Genomic DNA, 20,048 nt, shown 5'->3' with positions numbered 1-20,048 from the left:
TGTGTTGAACCAATTCGGAATGAATTCGTAACGTAAATGTCGCCTTTAACATAATTATCTGAGAGATTTAAAAGTACTGACAGAAATATTATATTCGTCAGTTAAATCAGCATTTGTCGTAACTTCCTTTTGACAACTTTTCAGGAGACGATATTTTCAGTTCAGCTTTATTTTTCTTAAAAATGAGCCACGAATGCGATACTTTTGAGTCAAAATAATGAAAGTGGCACTAATAAACTGTAAGTTAACTCGAGAAAATCTTTATAAAATGATTTAATTAAAAGCTGACATATAGAGATATATGTCAGATGAAACACAATAAGATTTTATCGTAACTTCCATCGTTTATAAAGCCGTAACTTCCAATGTATGGAGATCTTGGGAGTTACGACAATTTTCTAAAATGCATTATATTAATTTGAATGATTCTAGTGATAATAAGCGCCTTTATTTGAGTAAATTAGTCAATTATACTGTTATCCCTGTCCCTAAAAGCTTTCATTTCATAAATTTTGTGTGCCGTTTCGCTTGTTTTGTTTTGAATTAATGACAGATGGGCAGGGATTTTTTCGTACTTTTTTCTCACAAATATTGAATTAAAATTATTTAATGTTGCATTATTCGCACTGTCTTTGGATATTTGGTAGAGTTTGTGAACGTTTTAATGAGAAATACTACATTTTTGCTGCAAATTACAAGCCACGCAAACGAACAAAAGAAGTTACGGCAAATGCTGATTAGTGAAAATTTTGTATGGAAATTTGTCGTAACTTCCCTAAAAATGGAAGTTACGACAAATTCTGATAAATTTTTGTTAATTAAGGGCACTTACGACAATTTTTGTTTAAAATAATTTTTATTGGGCTTATAAAAGTTTCTTTTTCTCAAGTGCGTTTAATAAAGAAAATTACGCCGATTCTAAATATGTATATATAAATCTCAAAATAGCAAAAATGAAGTTACGACAAATGCTGAATTAACTGACGAATATATACTAAGAATTTCACCTAATATTTAGTGCTCTCTCCGTTTAAAAAGAAATGTGAGAAAAAAAAGGATTTAATTCAGGAATTTTTTGTTCATTATGAAAGTGATTGAACAGACTTCTGTTCGCTTGCTCCGTAATTTTCGTTCATTGTTCGTATTTTTGTTTTGTCCATATTTTTGATTGTTCAGATTATTGTTCAATTAAATTTAACATTAAAATTTTTAAGATAAAATCTGCTCATTAATTGTTGCTGAGGTTTTATGAATTTTGAATCTCCTGAATTGAAAGATTTTTACTAATTTCGTGATAAAAAAGATAAGTTTAACCCACAAAAATAGCCAAATTTCTTGCAGGCAATCAAATAGTCTTTTAGGATAAAACCTGAAATGATCCCACTAAAAGACAATAGACCTAAATATGTAGAGGGAAGTGGAGCACCTTTGAATGTGGGGAATTTTTGAAATTGGAATTTTTTACCTATTTTTAAATAAAATTGAGCCTTATCGTGATATAATTTAGTTTCTTAATCTGTTTGTGCAGTTAAATTATATCACTATGAGGCTCAATTTTATTTAAAAAAAATATGTGAAAAATCCTAATTTCAAAGGTGCCCCACTTCCCCCTTCGAGCAGATCCAACCTTTCGTCAGAGATGAAACTAGGCCAATTTTGTAGGGTTTGTAGGTGTTGGTATATGATTTAAAAATGATCGAGACCCAAGTCAAAAAGGACTTTCAGTCCTTGGCAAATTAATGATATCCTTCGAAAATTTAAAATCTTGACAATTTATATCTCGAAAATGGCTTAACTGAAAGTGTTCAGCCTTTTATACGGGCTATAGACCCAAGGCTTGGTCATATGGCTTTACTGCTTTAATTTTCTATTTCCTATCAGTCAAGATTTTTTGAAAAATATAATTAAGAAATGGATTAAGAGAAAATCGACTTGTCAGAATATAAGTCGAATAAGTCGATTTTTTGCAAAATTCGTTTTTTTTTTCGCCTTTTGGGTACTCCTTGACACCCACTACCTTCCCTGTGAATGTTACACCGGAAAGTTAATCATTCCTAAAGTTCTAGGAATTTTAACCCTTTAAGGACGAGACTATTTTTTTCTGATCGAAAATCAATAATAAAAAAGAAACTAATAAACAAAATTAATTAAATGTCTTACATCTAGCCTTGGACAATCCAACATAATCTTATTCGGTACATTTTTTTGCTTCTATGAACAATAGGCACAAAAATAGCTTAAAAATTGAAGTAATTTTTCTGACGATACCAATCAACTATAATTTTTACTGTAATGAAAAATATTATATATATAATATAAAAAAAATATCAAAAATAATTAAAGAAAATTTATAAAATAATAATAATAGGGAAAAGTGGTCTGCCTTTGAAAGCGGCAGCCTTTGAATATTGTATTTTTTTCATTTTTCTTTAAAGCATAATTTCTTTTCTATTAACTATTGGATAGCTATTCATAATCCTCACAAGTCATCAAAAAATACAGACCCTAGCTCTTATTTTCTAGGTGCTAGGGCAAAAAAACGAAACTGAGCTCTAAACTGTAATTTTGATGTTCCACAATTCATGTGTTTTTTCATAATCAAAATAATTTTTCGAACAAATCTTGTATTGTGAGTCATAGAAGGTTATTCTTGGATGGTATTTCTCCAAATACATTTTGATTAAGATGAGACAAATTTTGTAGGTGATAAAAGTTTGCAAATATTGCTCTGCGGCAGCCTTTGAATCTTAATATTGTGTGCCTTTGAATCCTCTCTTTCCATACATTGAAACAGCTGCCAGCTTCCTGTCCGGGATCAGAATAGAACTCCTACTTTGGTCTGACGAATGTCACACAAATACTTATGAAATGCTATCTTGCTCCGGCCGAGATGTTTCAAACTGACAATTGTCAACTTCAATGGCGCTTTCTTATAAATTTTCAAGTGAAAAACAGTGCTTCAGAAAAATGTAAAAAATGTTGTTGTATAATGACTTTTGACTACAGTGGTGATTTTATTGAGTGCATTAGGGTTCATGCTAATTAATTATGGGCCGTTTAATATTACAGCCCTTATATTCTCAGTGAAAAATTAAGATTCAAAGGCTGCCTCAACCACATTCAAAGGCAGACCATGCATTCTGCCTTTGAATATATCGACATCACATTTTCAAGTTCCTCACCAGGAAAAACTGAGGACTTGCGAGTCCTGAATGGGGTAAGCATAGAATCTTAATGAATAAGAGAATTTTTTGGTGTAGTGCAAAGTAAAACTCATGTTGTAGTTTACTCTGAAAAAAATCTCAAATTTTGAACATCATTTTTCGTTGAAAGGCAGACCACTTTCCCCTAGCAAATAGTTGGAGTTTTGCAAAAAATATCCTAGATTCCTATAACCTTCTACTTTACGATTATGTACAAACATTAGAAAGAAAGAACTTTGGGTAGTCAAAAAAAATTTCTCTATGTGTCATAGGTGACCCAATCGTCCTTAAAGGGTTAAAAAAAATTCTATACTCTGCATGTAAAATCTCAGCTTCAAATCGCTCTCCTGTAAAATTTACCTACTGCGAGTTATTAGTTTCTTATTCGGAGCGGTCGAAATCATTTATTAGACTCGGAAAACCTAATAACATTCGTTGTTTTTTTTTACGGTTTTGAAGCCTTGGAGAACTGAGCTAAACCTCAAGTCTTAACTGCTTCAAGACTTAACTGCTGTAATTTCTAAGTAAATCGTAGAAAATTCAATTTATAGGAACAGGGGTAAACCTCAAGACTGAAGACCGCCTTAGATTTACCTTAGAATTGTAGGGAGAATTTGATTAATTGATATTAAAGTTCTGCAAACCACTGTAATTTCCATAGAGTTCAATTAATTTATTATAAGAAAACTAATACCTGAAATATTTAACATTTTTGCGATAATGCAATTCTAAAGTTAATACCAAAAATGGGATAACTGGTGATGGAGGAAAATTTTCTAAAAAGGCACAACTCTGCAACTATTCTGCAACACTTTCCCTTCATTTTTTTTTTATCTTGCATTAACTCTTATTGATTTTTTTTGAGAAGAAAAAAAAAAGATCCTACATTCAATAATCATATAAAAATATGTTGTGTAAGCAAATATCAAATTGTATATTTTATCTTTTCCTATTTTTTTGTTATATCATTCTCACCATCAAGTTATATCTGCACAAAAAATGTAAATTGGTTATACTTTTGACATAAAGCACATTTAACAAATTCGTTATGCACATAGACAATGTCGATAGTTGATTTTATGTATAGGACTTTTTGCTGTTGTTTTTTTTACAATGTAAAAAAAAGATTTTCAGTGTAATCTCGAAATATTGGAATGTCTCGATAAATTCTTCAGTTTTATATTTTATCAAAGAGGCCAGTGGAGGGATGATAAAAAAGAATGGTCAATTACCGAAAGAGGATGGTATGTTTCCTTTTTGTTTCTTGTTGTTATTTTACTGTAGATAAGGTTTTTTGTTCTGAGACACTGAGATATATTGAAATCGGAGGGGAGAAATTTCATTTTTTAACATTTTTTTCTTCGTCTCTCGCATTACTTATACTTACAGTTATTACAGTGTGACTAGTTCCGTGACGACTATTACAAATATATATATTCTCAATAAAGTTATATCAGCCACAAATAATATTTAAAAAAAAATCTTAAATTCTTACTATACCACATAAATATTTCTGAAATTTGCTGATTTTTCAATTTGTTTTTTTTTTTTTAATAGATCCTTCACTGTAGTTCTTGCACACCTAATTTTTTTTATTTATACATTTTATTAGTATGAATTTTGGTATCTTCCTATATTTTTTTTTAATAAGAATAAATCCCTATATAGAAAATACTTCAACTTTCGAGTGAACTCGAGAGAAGAAAAATCAGAGAAAAATGGTTCAAAAAATTTCTTCTTACATAAGTGTTAGGGATTTTTCTTTGCCATTGTCCATGGCAAAGAAGTGATCAGACTTTTTCTCAGTGCCCTGATCACCTTCCCCATCAGCTGAGATCACATTTTTTGTGGGTTTGTTGGAATTTGGCTGACTGATTGTGCCTTTAGTGGATGACACCCTCGGGAAGAATACTTTAAGAGCTCCACGGACAATGAGATAGAACCAGTAGATTTGTGGCAAGAATAGAATACAAATACTGATTTTGCAGCCACGCGGTAGTGAAGCAATGGCCCTGATAAAGGGCAAATTCACTGTGAGACTGTACCAATAGAAGACGAATGGGAGCATAAGGATGCGAAAAATGAAGAATGTCACAAGCATCAAAATCCCATTCATCATGTACCAATTGCTAGATTTCATTCCCAGCGTACTGAGAATGCTCCTAAGGGACACAAAAGGTGTCGATGCCTCCATCATAAAGATGAAACTGAAGATGCAATCACCCAGTCCTCCCCTCAAATAAGCAATGACACACAGTCCAAAAGACCCAATAAAGATATGATGACCCACCATCAATGGCTGCCTGGAGATATATCGCAGGAATGATGGTTTTGTCTCCAATGATATCTCATTGCCATAGTCATCCTGAATCTCCTTCCTACGATACCCACCTTCATCCCCACACACCCCATTACCCCCATTTTTATCACACACCTGATGGCCATTGCCATTATTAACTCCTATTCTCGTCTGATCCTTCACAATCTTCAACTTATCCAACACCTTATGAATGTGTACCTTGTACATACTCCATAGATCGTAGAAGAAGTACGCAGCTCCAAACCACGCATACGCCTCCGAAGCAAAATGCGATGCATGCAGGAATGATCGATTGCAGGAGGATTTGCACACCAGGAAACCCGCCAGGCAGGATAAACTCGCCTGGACAGCAGACACGAGTCTGAAAAGACATTCATTAGTGGAATAAGAACACAAATAAAGTTGCAATGTGAAAATTGATTTCACTCTTTTTTTTTTGTTTTGCTTCCTCTCTCTTCTCTAAAAATCATCGAAGCGTTTTACAGCTTAGGAGTTTTATTTTCCCAATCTCTTTCGCTCTCTTAGCACTTTTATTTATTTTACAACACTCTCCTACAAAATTTATATAATTCATTTATTTTACTTAATTCTATGATCCTTTAACAAAGAGTGACCAGAGAGAATATTAGCTAGACAGCTCATATCGGTGCTTTCTATGACTAATTAATATTTGCTATCTAAAATCGTCTAAATCTAAATTATTTGCACTGTGGATAGAGGAAGTTAGTGATAAGATTGCAAGATTTTATAATGACTTGTAGGGGAAGGTTTTGCACCTTCGTAATGTTGCAGCTACGTAAAAGTTGATTTATTTCCAAGTTACTAAATGAATTTCATCCATGGACATATAATCTAAAAGTTAGTCCTACATCTCACATTTCCTGACAAACTTGGAAGCCTAGACCTTTTTTCCTGGGTTCAAAAGGCAAAAAATGAAAAATGGGCCTAAAATCAGGGGCATGACATTTCCTATGTCTCCCATATGTTTCTAGCGCGCCGAAAAAACTTTTGGGTTATTAGCTGTTTTCTGTCAGTGTAAAATGAATTAGGAAAAAATATAAATGCAAAATAAAAGCCAATTTAATATTGAATAGGCAACCGAAAACCCCAAATGGGCAACCTACGTAGTTTTGAAGATATCTCGTGAAATGTTTACGAAAACAGGGAAAAATTTACACTAAAACCAGTCGCATTTTTCAGAGCTAATGTCACAACCCTGCCTAAAATCATAATTCTGATGTGTAATATTTTATGCATTTTTTCTCACTTCAAGTGTCTTTTCGAAAAACCAACTATTCCAAGTTATAGAGGGTTTATTAGAATTTATATTTACCGTGAAAATATTTTGCTTTAAGGGGGTCGTTTTTGTGGGTGAAGGAAAATTCATAAAAATTACCACCCTTGCAGCTCAGGAAAATTGAATTTTACAGCTTCGTAAAATCATCTGTCAAAATTACTGACCACCGAATTTGAGAATTCCTCACTGTTTTGGGTCACACTGTGAATGCCGCTCGGGATATTTGACTCATCAGAGATTCCACTGAATAAATTCACAAAAAAAAATTTGGGATATTAAACAATTTTCACTAAAATCTCGAAGAAAAACATGCATTTCCCCATCAAAATGAGACTTCATCAGATTTTTATTTCACTTCTGTCAAATTAATCATTAAGTCTGAATCTGCTTATGGTAGGTGAGATTCTTTCATTGCCCATGCGGTGCGTTTTGAGAATTTTTCATCCAATTTGCTTTGTTTTCAAGCGGAATTATTCACATTTTACTATAAATTAATCACTGGTAATTCTAAGAATCACTGATGTTCAAAAAATGTTCTGTAAGACAGATTCAATATTTTAGAGAAAAAACAAGGATTACAATAGGTGTGATTATTACTTTCTGATTTGTGCAGTGATGAAACTAGATTGCTTATGGTAGATGTGATTATTCAATTGCCACTTCGATGTATTTTGAGTATTTCTCATTCAATTTTCCTTGTTTAAAGTGGAACATCCCACATTTCACTTAAAATTGGTGGCTGGCCATTTTTGAAATCAGTTACGTCCGACATATGTTCTTTAAGACCCGTTGGAGGTGTTAGAGAAAATCTGAGGATTACATTAGGTGTGATTATGAGAGAATCATACCTAATCAAGATCTTAACTCTTTCGTCTCCTTTGGGACTCTGGGTACCCATGGAAAAAATAATTTTTTTAGACTATTTAGAATCGATAAAATTCCGATTCTTGTGGATGATTACAAACTATAAGGATGTCCAAATCTAGGATATTTTTTGCAGCATCCCAATTAACTCCTGAGCTAAGATATTCTTGGTCAAAAATCGTGAATTTTCGATTTTCTGCTTCCTTGCACATATTGTGACTTTTTTCATATTTCTAGACCCGAATAAGGAAAAACCTCTCGGGGCCAATAAGTATGATAACTAACAATTACAGATTACATAAATTCGAAAAACAATTTTTTCATAAATTTTCAAAAAACTTGTTCAAAGTTGATGGGTACTCTCGTCCCCAAAAATCTTGAGGTCAAATGTAAGGTTATCCCGCCAGTGCCCGCCATTTGCTTTTTGACACCAACCTTGTAAGAAAATTCAAGCGGGAGCGAAATTTTTGTCAATATGGCCGATAATTTTGACATTTGGCAGCGAAAGAGATTGCTTTCGGGGAAGTTTTTCCTATTCTTCCAGATTTTAGTGAATTCTGATTGTCCAGGAAGTGTTTTTTTGGCTCTTGAGAAAGCTTAATGTGTCTGCAATAACATCCTGTTGAGAGAAATGTGTGTTAAAGTGCTATTCTGTGAAATATTTTGAGGAATCTGTTGGCAAGCAGGAGCTGGGTGTCCTTTTCAGCACTTCCTGGACATCCCACAAGATACTGGTCAATAATTCTTCTTGTTTTAGTGATCAACATTGTAAAGGAGTCATTTGACATGCAAAAATAATTCACAAAATTGATATTATTGGCTTTTGGAAAATTGAAGTTTGTTCAAGTTTCTATCTTTTGCGTTCTGTAGGGGACGAGAGTTCCCATGAGTTTTCCAATTTCCCAGAGGCGGAGAAAATTCTTTCTCTACAAAAGTATCATATTTGACCACTAAGACTTACAATAAAGTGAGTTTGACTGAAATTCGTTCGCTGGATATGTTGTGGTCCGGAAAGAGTTAACTGACTGCCAGAATGCAGGGAAAAAATTGTATTCCGTGTGTCAAAAAACATGTGTTAGAAAAATACATTAAAATTGATCTTTAATGCATGATATCTCCTACAAATGGTGAAAACAAGTAGATGAAAGTTCCATCTAAGTAGTGATGCCCAAATTTTTGTGTCCGGTGTAATGTTTTCGGGGAAAATGAGGCCTACAGAGGTGGGAAAAAGTGGTACGAAGCTGGGTTAACTAGGGCACCTTCGTAAAAAATGCCGCTACATTTTCATTTTCCTGTGGAGGAAAATCCAAGGACTTCCAGGAATTTTGTGAGGCAAAATTATAAACCCAATAAGTAAGAGATTTTTTTGATGTAATGATATAATTGATTCGGTGTGTGTGGCATTCAGTAAAAACTCTCAAATCTTGGACTTCTTTTTCAATACGAACCTTCAAAACCTGCCCCTATACAAACTTAATTGAAATTAAAATTAAATATTGCAATCTTGTTTTTATAAAATAGTGTTTTTTAAGCTTACATTGTCTGAATAGTCAATTATTCAATTCTAGGGGAAGGCTTTCAAGCTTCACACACACTTTAAGCTCAGAATACTTCATATTTTTCCACATTACCTTAATGAATCTCTTCTAATTTTTTTTCAGGATACTTCAGATTCATTAAAGCAATATAAAAAAAAATAAATATATGAAGCCAAAGTATATGCTAAGCCTGAAAGCCCTCCCCTATAAACTTATGCCAAGTTTTTTTCCATCTGATGCTTCTTCCTTATTTTGCAAGTCAATTGAATTTGAGATGAGTGTGCATTTTTTTCAAAATGGAACTTAGTGCAATGATCAATTTAAAAAAAAACTCAGCTAATAACTCTTTTACGTCATTAGGGTCATATATGACCCGGGGAAAAAATTGTTTTGACTATTTACATTAATTGAAATCTATTTGTTTGTGCACGACATCATAATAGAAGGATGTAAGATTCTTGGCTAATTTTCTCAAGACTCCAGATGTTCAGAAAAAGAAAATAATTGAGATAAAAAATCACGAATTTCGAATTTTGTGAAATGACTTTTCTTTTACAAAATTTTTTATATTAATTTATTTTTTTCATCAAAAAGTTCTTTAGAAGCACAAAATAGAATATCCAAAGATTGTATATTGCGTATTTTGATATAATAAACTACTCTCAATTTTCCAGAAAAGCGTGTAGAATTTTCCGGGTCATATATGACCCTATTGTCGGCAAGGGTAACAGTGTTTTCGTCCCAAACCTATAGCGAAATGTATTTGGGACATTGTTTTTCTTTATGAAATGCAGGTGGGACATCTTGCTCCTGGATATTTCATCTTATAACTGATGAAATACGGTACCTAAATGTGATTATGTCTAAAATTATCCATACTTATAAACATCTCAAACCAATTTAATAGGGTTGAAGGAACAACTATCGGCACTTTAAACCCGTGTTAGGACCTATTCTGTGTCATTTGAGATACGAAATTTAAACATTTAGCCTTATAGAAAAAAGTTGTTTAATGAAAAAACATCATATTACTTGCATTTTATTACATACATTAAATAAATGTCAATATTTTGACGAAATTCCCAAATACTTTACCTTATCGAACAGGTATTCATTCTAGCTTATCATACATTTTACAAAAAAAGTTATTTATGAAAAATCTGGTTACAAAGTCGTACCGCGCACGTTAAAAAATCAACAAGAAACATTTTTAGTGAAAGTTGAAGTTGGATATTCGATCCGAAAGCAAATAGGGTAATTTGCCTAAAGCGAGACAGTTTGGAAAGTTGGACAAAACAGTGTGAAATGTGAGACACCTCTTTAAAAACTCGATAATAAATCAATTAAATATTTCAATTTTCGATAAAAAAAATTCTTAAACCTAATTTTATGATTATTTTAGAAGTTAAAATTGCAAAAATCGTTATAAAACAATCAAAGGGTGACTTGTAAGAAGAATTTAAAAAAAATGTATTGCATGCGTGATATTCATAATCTTGACACGGTAATTGTCATTCTCTCTGTTTCTCATGGAAGTTGCTAGGAAAATGTCAGTGTTTTGTTTGATTTTTCGGCATAATTGAAGGACATACATGAAGGACATACATCCATTTAAAAGGTGAATAAAAAATATTTGTGAAATATTACATTTAAAAAGGATAGAAAAGTGATTTAATTTCGCATTGCTTTCAAAACAAGTTTTATGAAAGCTTGGACAAGTTGATTTTGTAAATGAATTTGGTTGTTTTGTGCAGTGAAATCATGTAAACAAAAACGACAAGATCCACGTATCCGGAGAAATAGTTGCAACAGCAGTTAGCAGCTTATAAGGAGAAAATCTCCTGGAAAAGACTGCAAAGATTTCCAGATTCCAAAGACCACTTTTTCTGACAGAATGGATAGTAAATATCGCAAAAACACCTGAAGAAAGACAAATAGGAGTCTCTACAGAACTCCCAAAACAAGTGGAAAAGGACTTGGGCGGATGGGGAATTGAAATATGCTAAAAATTGCATCCGCTTTAAAACTACATATAACTGCTGGACAGCGCGAGGCGTCTGTGAAATTTACAGAATTATATATATACAGAAATAGAAGCTCTTTTTGGTTGGACGTCCAGGAAGTTCTTGATAATTAGCGTTCCTCAACTGTTACCCGGACATAAAGGAGGGATTAGCATAACCATCCAATGTACAAGTATACACAGAAAACCCTCAACATTTGATTTTCTACATATTTCGTATGATATTTTGTCATTAATATCACTATGTCCAACTTTGCAAAAGTTTTTGTCCAACTTTCCAAAAATTTTGTCCCGCTTTCCAAAATTTTGTCCATCTTTTCAAAATGTGTTATTTTTTAATTTGATGGAATATTCTAATTAATTGATTGAAAATTCTAATAAAAATTGTTAAGATTCTGTTAGAATATTTCACAAGAAATTTCATGATATTAATTAAATGAAAATAATAAATATTTATTCGGCTTAAAAATGCATTTGAAATTGAACTTTTTCTTAAGTGTCTCCCCTTCCACAATCCACCCTAAAGCAGTTCAGATTTTTCAATCTGTTAAAAGAGGTTTGGTTTTAATTTCATTTTAAAGTACAACAATTATTTTTGAATATTGTTGTGAACATTTGAATTAATTAAACCAAAAAAATCATAAGAACCAAAATTTCAGTGTAAAAAAACATTTACACTAAAACGAACTTCCTCATATAGTCGTTTGGACAATATGATGTCCAAATTCAAAAATTCGAATTATGAATTCATTGATCATTCGCTGTATTTGTTGGATTTGACCTCCAGGGACTTCTATCTGTGCAGAAACTTTAAGAAAATTCTCCGTTGATGAATGGTTTAAATCGAATTGAGAAGCTATAATAGCCAAAAATGAATATTTTGCAGACCTTTCAGAAACAGAGTTCCGCCATAGTTGAGAATCTATTGGAGGCTCATTGGGTCGGGTGTGTTAAAGTTATAGATGATTAATTAATAGAAAAATAAAACAGTTTTGAAATTATACTGCTACCCTGTACGCCCCTGGGCCCTAGGATAACCAAATTATCCACTTTTCAAGTCCCAGAGCACAACGCTTCTTGCGAAAAGTACTCTCCCCTTCCCCGAGGGAAGGAAGGTTGAAATCTTTCGGGATTGAAACATCGAGGGATTATAACACTGCTCTCTCGGTTGATTCTAGGAGTAAAATGTAGCTCATGTTAGCTTCGTGCTTCGACACATTTAAAGTCAAATTAGTTAAAAAAAAATTAATTATTTGAATACAATTGGCCTAAATTTAACTTCAGTATTTATTAAATAATTTAATCCACTTTGAAAACACCACGAAACGAAAATAAAACTCTCTAAAAGTCTTCTAAAGCTTCTAAATATTTTATGTACAATACCAACTATTCACCTCCAATGGTATTAAAATAACTTTTAACACTTTGATAAGACGCCAGCGTTTTTCGATTTTGAGATATTTATTCAAAAAAAAAAAGAAATTACCTAAGCCTAACTTTGGATCGGTCTTTAATACCGGATACTTATTTTAAAATAAACTCATTATTTTCTAACACTATGCTACATTTCTTTTTATCATATTAGAATTCAACATTGTCTTTGGATCAAAGACAATGATTGAAGTAATAATCATTACTTCTATATCAAAATATTACAAAAATTGTTTTACCCCTATCTGCTGTTTTTTCTCGATTGAAATGATAATACAGTATAAATAGACCACAGTCATATTTAATTTTATCGACTTGTTGAGTACTTCCACGTTTTTTCATTGACATTGAACAAATTTCAGCACATGTACGATCAACAAAAGTCTCTTCGTAAATGATTATCAAAATAAAATAACCCAATTATTAATATTTTCCTACGCAAAAGAATGTTATAACACAAACAATATTGTTACTGTACGAAAGGGCAATATTCAAATATATTGAAAAGTTCAGACCCCTTATCAATGACAATATTTCCTAGTTCTCCGACGCACACCAGCTGATACTGCCTATCTTTTGGTCAGCTTCTCACTGTGTCAACAAAATTAAAAGTCTCCATCCGATAGCGTTTGGAGATCAAAGAGCACCAAACACGAGCAAAATGTTGATTAATGTTGCAAAACACTTTTTTTTGGGCCAATGTCTCAGAGGTACAAGAAATTCCAAAGGTGGGAACTAGATAAGCCGGTATATCCTCTCAATTGTGAGCAGTCAGATTACTTTAATTTTGTACAAACTACAGTAATTCACATGGGGTTACACAGCAGGTAAAAAATGGTGAGAATAAAATCACGAATTCAATGTTTGTAGCGACTATTTGAGTCCAAATGTGAATTTAACTATAAAAACGTATAATGTATCGATTCTTGAGCCAACTGAAAGTCCACAGGACGGATTTGGTGCGTTCCAGAGCGTGATTAAAGTGTTGACCTTTGTTTTTAGCAATTGCACATTTTCATGCGTTCACAGATTTTGTGATTCGTTTAAGATATTTGAAAAAAATCAATAGTTTTATCGGATTGATCGTAACCATTTTAAAAACTTTGATGAAAGTGAAGTTGTTTTGAACATTATTTATTTATCTTTTACTAAAAGAAAAATAAATAATACAAAAAGGATCCTTGTCCACTGAAAAATGGTCGAAATAGTCCAAGTAAAAATAAAAATCATTACTCATTCTATTGTTTACTACTGATCCAGATTCGCCTTATAGATAAGATTATCAATAGAACTCTACTGAAATTGCACGCAAGATTAGTTTTTTAGGGTTGAGTTACAAATAAAAGCAAGTATCAGGATAATATTGGACTGCAGGTTTATTGAACGCCTGATTGATATACATAATTCGATCCTCTGGCAGGACCATTACTCTATAACTTTAATGAATTTTAATGATATTGAATGTTGAAAAAAAAAACAAATATGAGTTTTTCATCAATTTTTCAATCCAATTTTTTAGATATAAACGTTAACAATAAAAGTTTAAAAAATAGATTGAAAAATAAATTATATTTTTATGACCAAAATGTAGATCTTATTGAAATCTCCAATATATCAAAGATATCTTTTTAAATAATTAAATGAGGTCCAGATATGTAAAGTTAAATAATTTAAGAATATTTAATTTTCTGTCAGTATTAACACTGAGAAAAAAGAGGCTGCGATTAACTTTTTTTCGTCATAACTTTAACACTTTTTAGGTGTAAAAATATATCAACATTTTTTAATGTTAATTTTATACCTTTTAAGGGTAAAATTAACATGAAAGAAGGGTAACTTTAACCCATAATACACCTAAAAAGGGTAATACTTACACCGTTTTCGGATCAATACTGCAGGGTAAAATTAACATTTCCGGAATGTTATTTTGACTTTTTCGGATTTCTCTCAGTGAATGAACTGATTTTTGTTATAAATTTTTATAAGATCTCTCATTAGTTTTACGAGAAGACAAATTAACTTATAAATGTTAAAAAAAAATAATGATGACTACTCTTTATAACTCAAGTAATTGTTAACAAGTGCGGTTTCCTCTAAAAGCAAAGAATTAAACTCTTTTTTATAAATACACTTGTAATGATATAAGAGTAATTTTAAGGTTTCTGGTAAAAAATAAAATTCCTAAAGATACAAATGAAACAGTTTATTCGATTAGCTCTTCTCCTTGTAAGCTTGAAAACTTACATCCAGGTGGTTGATACCAGCCGAGAAGCCAAATGATATATGATATCGACTTCAAGTCTTCGATCACCCTTCCCCCCATAAAAAAATATTTTCTAAAGATTTCTTATATCTTCAGCATCTTCGGTATTTATTAAGCAATCTCAATGAACTTTCCTTATTTGATCTTCTGTATTTACACTATTTAAGTTACAAAAATCAATTAGAAGAAACTGGAGCAGTTGGTATTGGTAATACTTTTGAACTGTGTGAATTTCGCAAGATTTTCTAAAAACAAAATGAATTTTAGAAAAAATGCAGCACAGTTCGTGTTTTACCCTACAGTATACATCATAGTTATCACGGATGCTGGAAGATAAGTCAGGTTTCTGTCTTAAATATGACTATTGATGATGGTCTTTACCGAACCAATTTACTATATCCGATCGGTGAAGACCATCCTTAATTGTTAGAATTAAAGAAAACCTAACACAAGTTTGAGACTGAAGATTTAGCCAAGTTTGCAGATATCTCAAAAACCTAAATAACAATCAATTTTATTGTTTTTTCAAGATTTAGTAAATCATTTGTTCTTGATGCCAACTTACGTGAATATTTTTCCAAAAATATTACCGGAGAAAAAAATTAGAAAAGTCAAGCCATACGGTTAAAGGCTAAACCTTATTTCTGAAGCCCCTATTACGAACAACGGGGGGCAAAGTCACACACACCTACGGCACATTAATATTGCTCTAAAACATTTTTAAAAGAAACTGATATACATTTTGATGAATTAATATACATTTTCTATTTTATACACTACCGTAGATGCGGGTAACTATCCCCTGCTGTTCATAATCTTCCTTTTAATTCTAGCACTTAAATTCGGACATGGTAAATCGGATCGGAAAAGACCATCCCTAAGTGCCAGAATTAAAAACAAATAACTTACAAAAAGCAAGAGGGCAAAGTTACCCGCATCTACGGTACTTAAATTATCTTGATCACTTCTAAAACGGACAAGCATCCTTGTAATATATAGAGTAAATATTTATCTGTGGATATCTATCGTTCTTTAAAATCTTTTATCTAATTAAAACAAAATCGGAATGTTCACAACTACCCTAGATATCCTTACTGGACCTGAGACCTGATACGCTTTTTATCATATACGCTTGGGTAATCTTTTTATCAGGACACCTCGAAGTCCTTAGTTTGAACTCAATTCTTTAGCTCTTCGTCTCTTTTCAATTTAAAAAAATCTCTGGTATATTTCGAAACAGCGAATAATTCTATGGATTTAGAAGAAGTAAAAAAGAATTTCATCAGTCCAAAAACAAGCGTTTAAGTAGCACTCTTCGGAAAACGATCTAGTTACCCCACCTTACTATAAACAACTACATAAATCTTAAGTTTGAAATTGCTTGTTACTACTTTTTCTAAAATTATTCTTACTATAATAAATAAAAAGTAAAGATATTGGGTCCCGGTCAAAATTCCGAAAGCCAAAATCCCGAAAGCTAAAATCTCGCAAGCCAAAATGCCGAAAGCCAAAATCCCGAACGCCAAAATCCCGAATGTTCAAACTCCTAAAAGGGATGAAATTATGTGGAGGAAAATGTTTAGAATAATTTCCTAAGGCACAGAAGATTTCCCTTTGCCTCCAGAAAGCGCGGGTGCAATCGTGGGAGTAGCTGTGACACTTTTAAGAATTCGGGATTTTGACTTTCGGGATTTTAACCCTTTAAGGACGATTGAAACACCGGTGTCCCATAGAAGAAATTATTTTTGCTGACAATTTACGGATACTTTTTTCTAATATTTATACATAATCACAAAGTAGAAGGATGTAGGAATCTAGTATATTTTTTGCAAATCTCTAGCTATTAGGTATATATTAAATATTTAAGCTCGAAAATGTGGAATTTTCAAGTTCTCGAATTGGTCAATGAATTTTAGATTTATTTATATTTACAATTTTTTTTAAGCAAAACCCTTTGGGATCTATAAACTACCATAATCGCACATAATATATTTATTGACAGTGAAAATTATTATGAATTGGTATTTTCAGGAAAGCTTCTTGAATTTCATGGGACATATATGTTCCAATCGTCCATAGAGGTAAAAAGCACCGAATCTCTTTGTTTTGCTTATTTGTGCATAAAATCTTCAATTATTTGTGAAAACTTGTGTGATTATATCAAGTTCCTCAGTGTAATATTGTTTAGAAAAGATAATATTTCAATAATTTATGAAAGAGTTCTACGTAAACATTATAATTTTTATGTTTTTATCTTTTAGATGACTTCCCAGAGGAAAAAGATTTTTGCGATCAACCAGCATGAAGTAATCCACATCTTATGTCCGGAAAACAGCGATGATGAGGACAATATTGTCCGATATGAGAAAGATATAACATTTTTGGGACAAGACGGTGATAAAGTAGAATGTGAAGTCCTCGTACAGAATGATTTATCGCTGGAACAACCTTAGATTCCAGCGGAATGTCCGTCTGCGTGTGAAATTCGCAAGAGCATCAAGAGGAAGGCAACAAACGTGGAACTCAATGTTGCTGAAAACATTTCTGAGGTTCCTACGAAAACCCGAAGGATTTGCAATAGTGTGGCTGATGCAATGAAGAATGAGAAGAAGACTGAACCACGCCTGAGGTGATCGAAAGATTTCACATCAATTGAGCAGGATAAATCTACGTATAGAATTAACACCTTGGAGCATTTTTCTAGCAACTATTTGCTTCTCAGATCTTTCTGCGTTAATCCTGGAACAGATGTAAATATACACCAGACGGAAGGGCATTCCCTTTGTCACGGAATCATTTTCGCGACTACTGATCCATTTCTCCTAACATGGGCGTTCCACGTTCCTTTCATTGCATCGACCATGACTAGGCACAGATTTGAAAGCATTAGAAGTGCTATCAATTTCCCGCAAGAGACCACAAACTAAAGAAAGGCGTAGATGCACATTGTGCAATCTTAAAAGAAAAAAGAAAATAGGACCAGCTGTATTTATGAGGAATGCGAAATTTATCTGTGTGTTACTAGTACTCGAAACTGTTTAGAGGACTACAATAAAAATATGAAATGATGTAAAAAATGTGATTGGATTTTTATTTGTTTTAGCTAAGATTCTTTACAATCTAGGAAATACTAAAATTTGTGTTTATCAGTGTATCAGTCTTCTCATATTTGTCCGAGACCAAAAATTACAGGTATATACGATATATATATATATTTTTTTCCTTTGGAATTCAACGTTTCATCGCCTGATTTTTAAACTTGTACTTTAATGGTCTTTTTCAAAATCGATAATATTTTCAATAAATTGTTTATTCCGTTTATCTCAAAAAAATAATAAAGCAAAAGAGTCATTTAACCACCCGGAAAATTGTGTTTTTGTACCTTTATGGACGATTGGAACATATATATCCCATAGTTTTCCAAGACTCCTAGGTACTGGAAATTTTTTTTCTAACCACGAATTGCTTATTTAGGCCAAAATATTAAAGGAAACTTGATTTCAGTGAGTTTCGTTCAGAGCATACCCTCTCGTTCTTAAAGGGTTAACCGGGACCACTTTTCCACATCAACTCCGTAAGTAGAGGCGACACTTTTTTGTTTCTCGAATTGTACAATAGAGAATAAAAAATAAAGTAAAAACTTATAAAATTTTGGAAAACAAAGCACGTGGCCGATATTGCAAGCTGAACGAAATTTGGTACAGTTCACCTATATTATACTGTTAGTAGAATGATTTCTTAATAATGAAAATTAATTTATTTTTTGTAAAAATCTGCAGTGATTAATGAAGAATCACAACTCCTAGAAGCTATGCTAGCTTTCTCACAATTTTTCCTCAATAGAGAGGGTGGAGAAGGCTATAATGGTTTTCCGGAAAAGATGGGGGCGAGAGCAAAATTAGCATGCCTGTGTTACTTTTCGACAGAGATTCTCTTTCTTTTCCGTAAGTTTGGCACGTCTCTAAAATGTGAGCCACCAGTCCAGCATCGCAATTAGACACTGCACGTTTCTGTGGAGAGTGTCGTAATTAACAGAGGCGCACGGAATTGGGTCATTATTACACTCATGTATTATTATAAAATGAATTGCGTAACTTGTAAGAATTTTTCTTGTCTACACTTTCCTCTCCCGACATTCACAGTGAGAGTGATGGAAGTTTCCCCGGCTAATTTAATTTATAACGGGGACGATGGATTTCAATGCATCTGGCAGTGGGATTACTCACTTGTTTGTGATGTCCATCACGTCAGACACCATAAGGTGATATTTTTTGCGCCATTCGAGTCCTTTTGTGGTCTCCAGGAGGAATCGATTGAAGAAATCCGTGAGGGAGACAAAGTACACGAAGCCCAGGGATGAGAGGAAGACACCACGCTGAAGTGAGATCCTGTCAGAAATGTTGAGGGACAATAAACTGCCCCAGGCTATGCCCATGGAGCCAATGGAACAGGCCAGTGAAATGAAAAGTTTCATTTTTGTCCCTTTGTTCACAGCACAATGAATATCCGTGTCCTTGTCACTAAATAACTCTTCGCACGCCACTCAATCGGCACTTTCCTGGTCAATTGGTCCGTTTACGTAGTAAAGAGGATTTTCAGTGACTGTATTTTTGGTGGAAAGTGTCAGAAAATTTGAAGCATTTGAGTACGCGTGACCGAAAACTCTCGCCCATACACCATCTATGTATGCAACTGGAAGTGCTTGTGTTTTGGAGAAGACAGCCGTCAGTAGTCCCAGGCAGACTCTCTGAGATTCTAGATAACACCAGCTTATCGGAAAGTCAAATGAGACATCACCAGCAATTATTTTTTTCCTTTTAACTCCCAATTGACACAACAAGTTCAATAAAACACTGCAATTTGGTTGTTGTGGAGACGAACAATTGATTTTCTGCCAATTTCCACTTTTGCTACATTTGAGATTTAGGAAGTACACCAGATAGTTTAGAAAACCACATTTTCTTTTTAAATATCTCACTGCACTGAATAGTTTTAAGATTATTCGCGTAAAATATGAAAAAATTTGAAGAGAAAAATCCAAGAAAAAACTTCTCACTTTTTTGAGGTTAGGTCACTGCGGCCGCTCCAGCTATCAGAGCCATCTAGTGG

At 32.9% G+C, this 20,048-nt stretch overlaps 1 protein-coding gene across 1 annotated transcript; it reads right to left on the bottom strand.

The window, feature by feature from the left end:
* Window positions 1-4,113: 4,113 nt before the first annotated feature.
* LOC129800360 (ceramide synthase) lies at window positions 4,114-20,039 on the bottom strand. The gene is made up of 2 exons (XM_055844685.1): window positions 19,166-20,039; window positions 4,114-5,884 (listed from the first exon to the last, which is right to left on the bottom strand). The coding sequence occupies exons 1-2, from the start codon at window positions 19,411-19,413 to the stop codon at window positions 4,942-4,944; spliced, it is 1,191 nt and encodes a 396-aa protein (XP_055700660.1). The 5' UTR covers window positions 19,414-20,039; the 3' UTR covers window positions 4,114-4,941.
* Window positions 20,040-20,048: the final 9 nt, after the last annotated feature.

Source organism: Phlebotomus papatasi, chromosome 1, assembly GCF_024763615.1.
Source record: "Phlebotomus papatasi isolate M1 chromosome 1, Ppap_2.1, whole genome shotgun sequence".
Classification (NCBI taxonomy): domain Eukaryota; kingdom Metazoa; phylum Arthropoda; class Insecta; order Diptera; family Psychodidae; genus Phlebotomus; species Phlebotomus papatasi.
The sequence above is the reverse complement of the archived record's forward strand: the minus strand, read 5'-3'. Positions and strand labels throughout refer to the sequence as shown.

What these genes read in the sequence shown, in the direction of transcription:
- LOC129800360 (XM_055844685.1), bottom strand. Translation starts at nt 19,413, where the DNA reads ATGAAACTTTTCATTTCACTGGCCTGTTCCATTGGCTCCATGGGCATA. An exon ending in GTGATGGACATCACAAACAA is followed by an intron (nt 5,885 to 19,165) that starts GTGAGTAATCCC and finishes ATGTCTTTTCAG; the next exon opens with ACTCGTGTCTGCTGTCCAGG.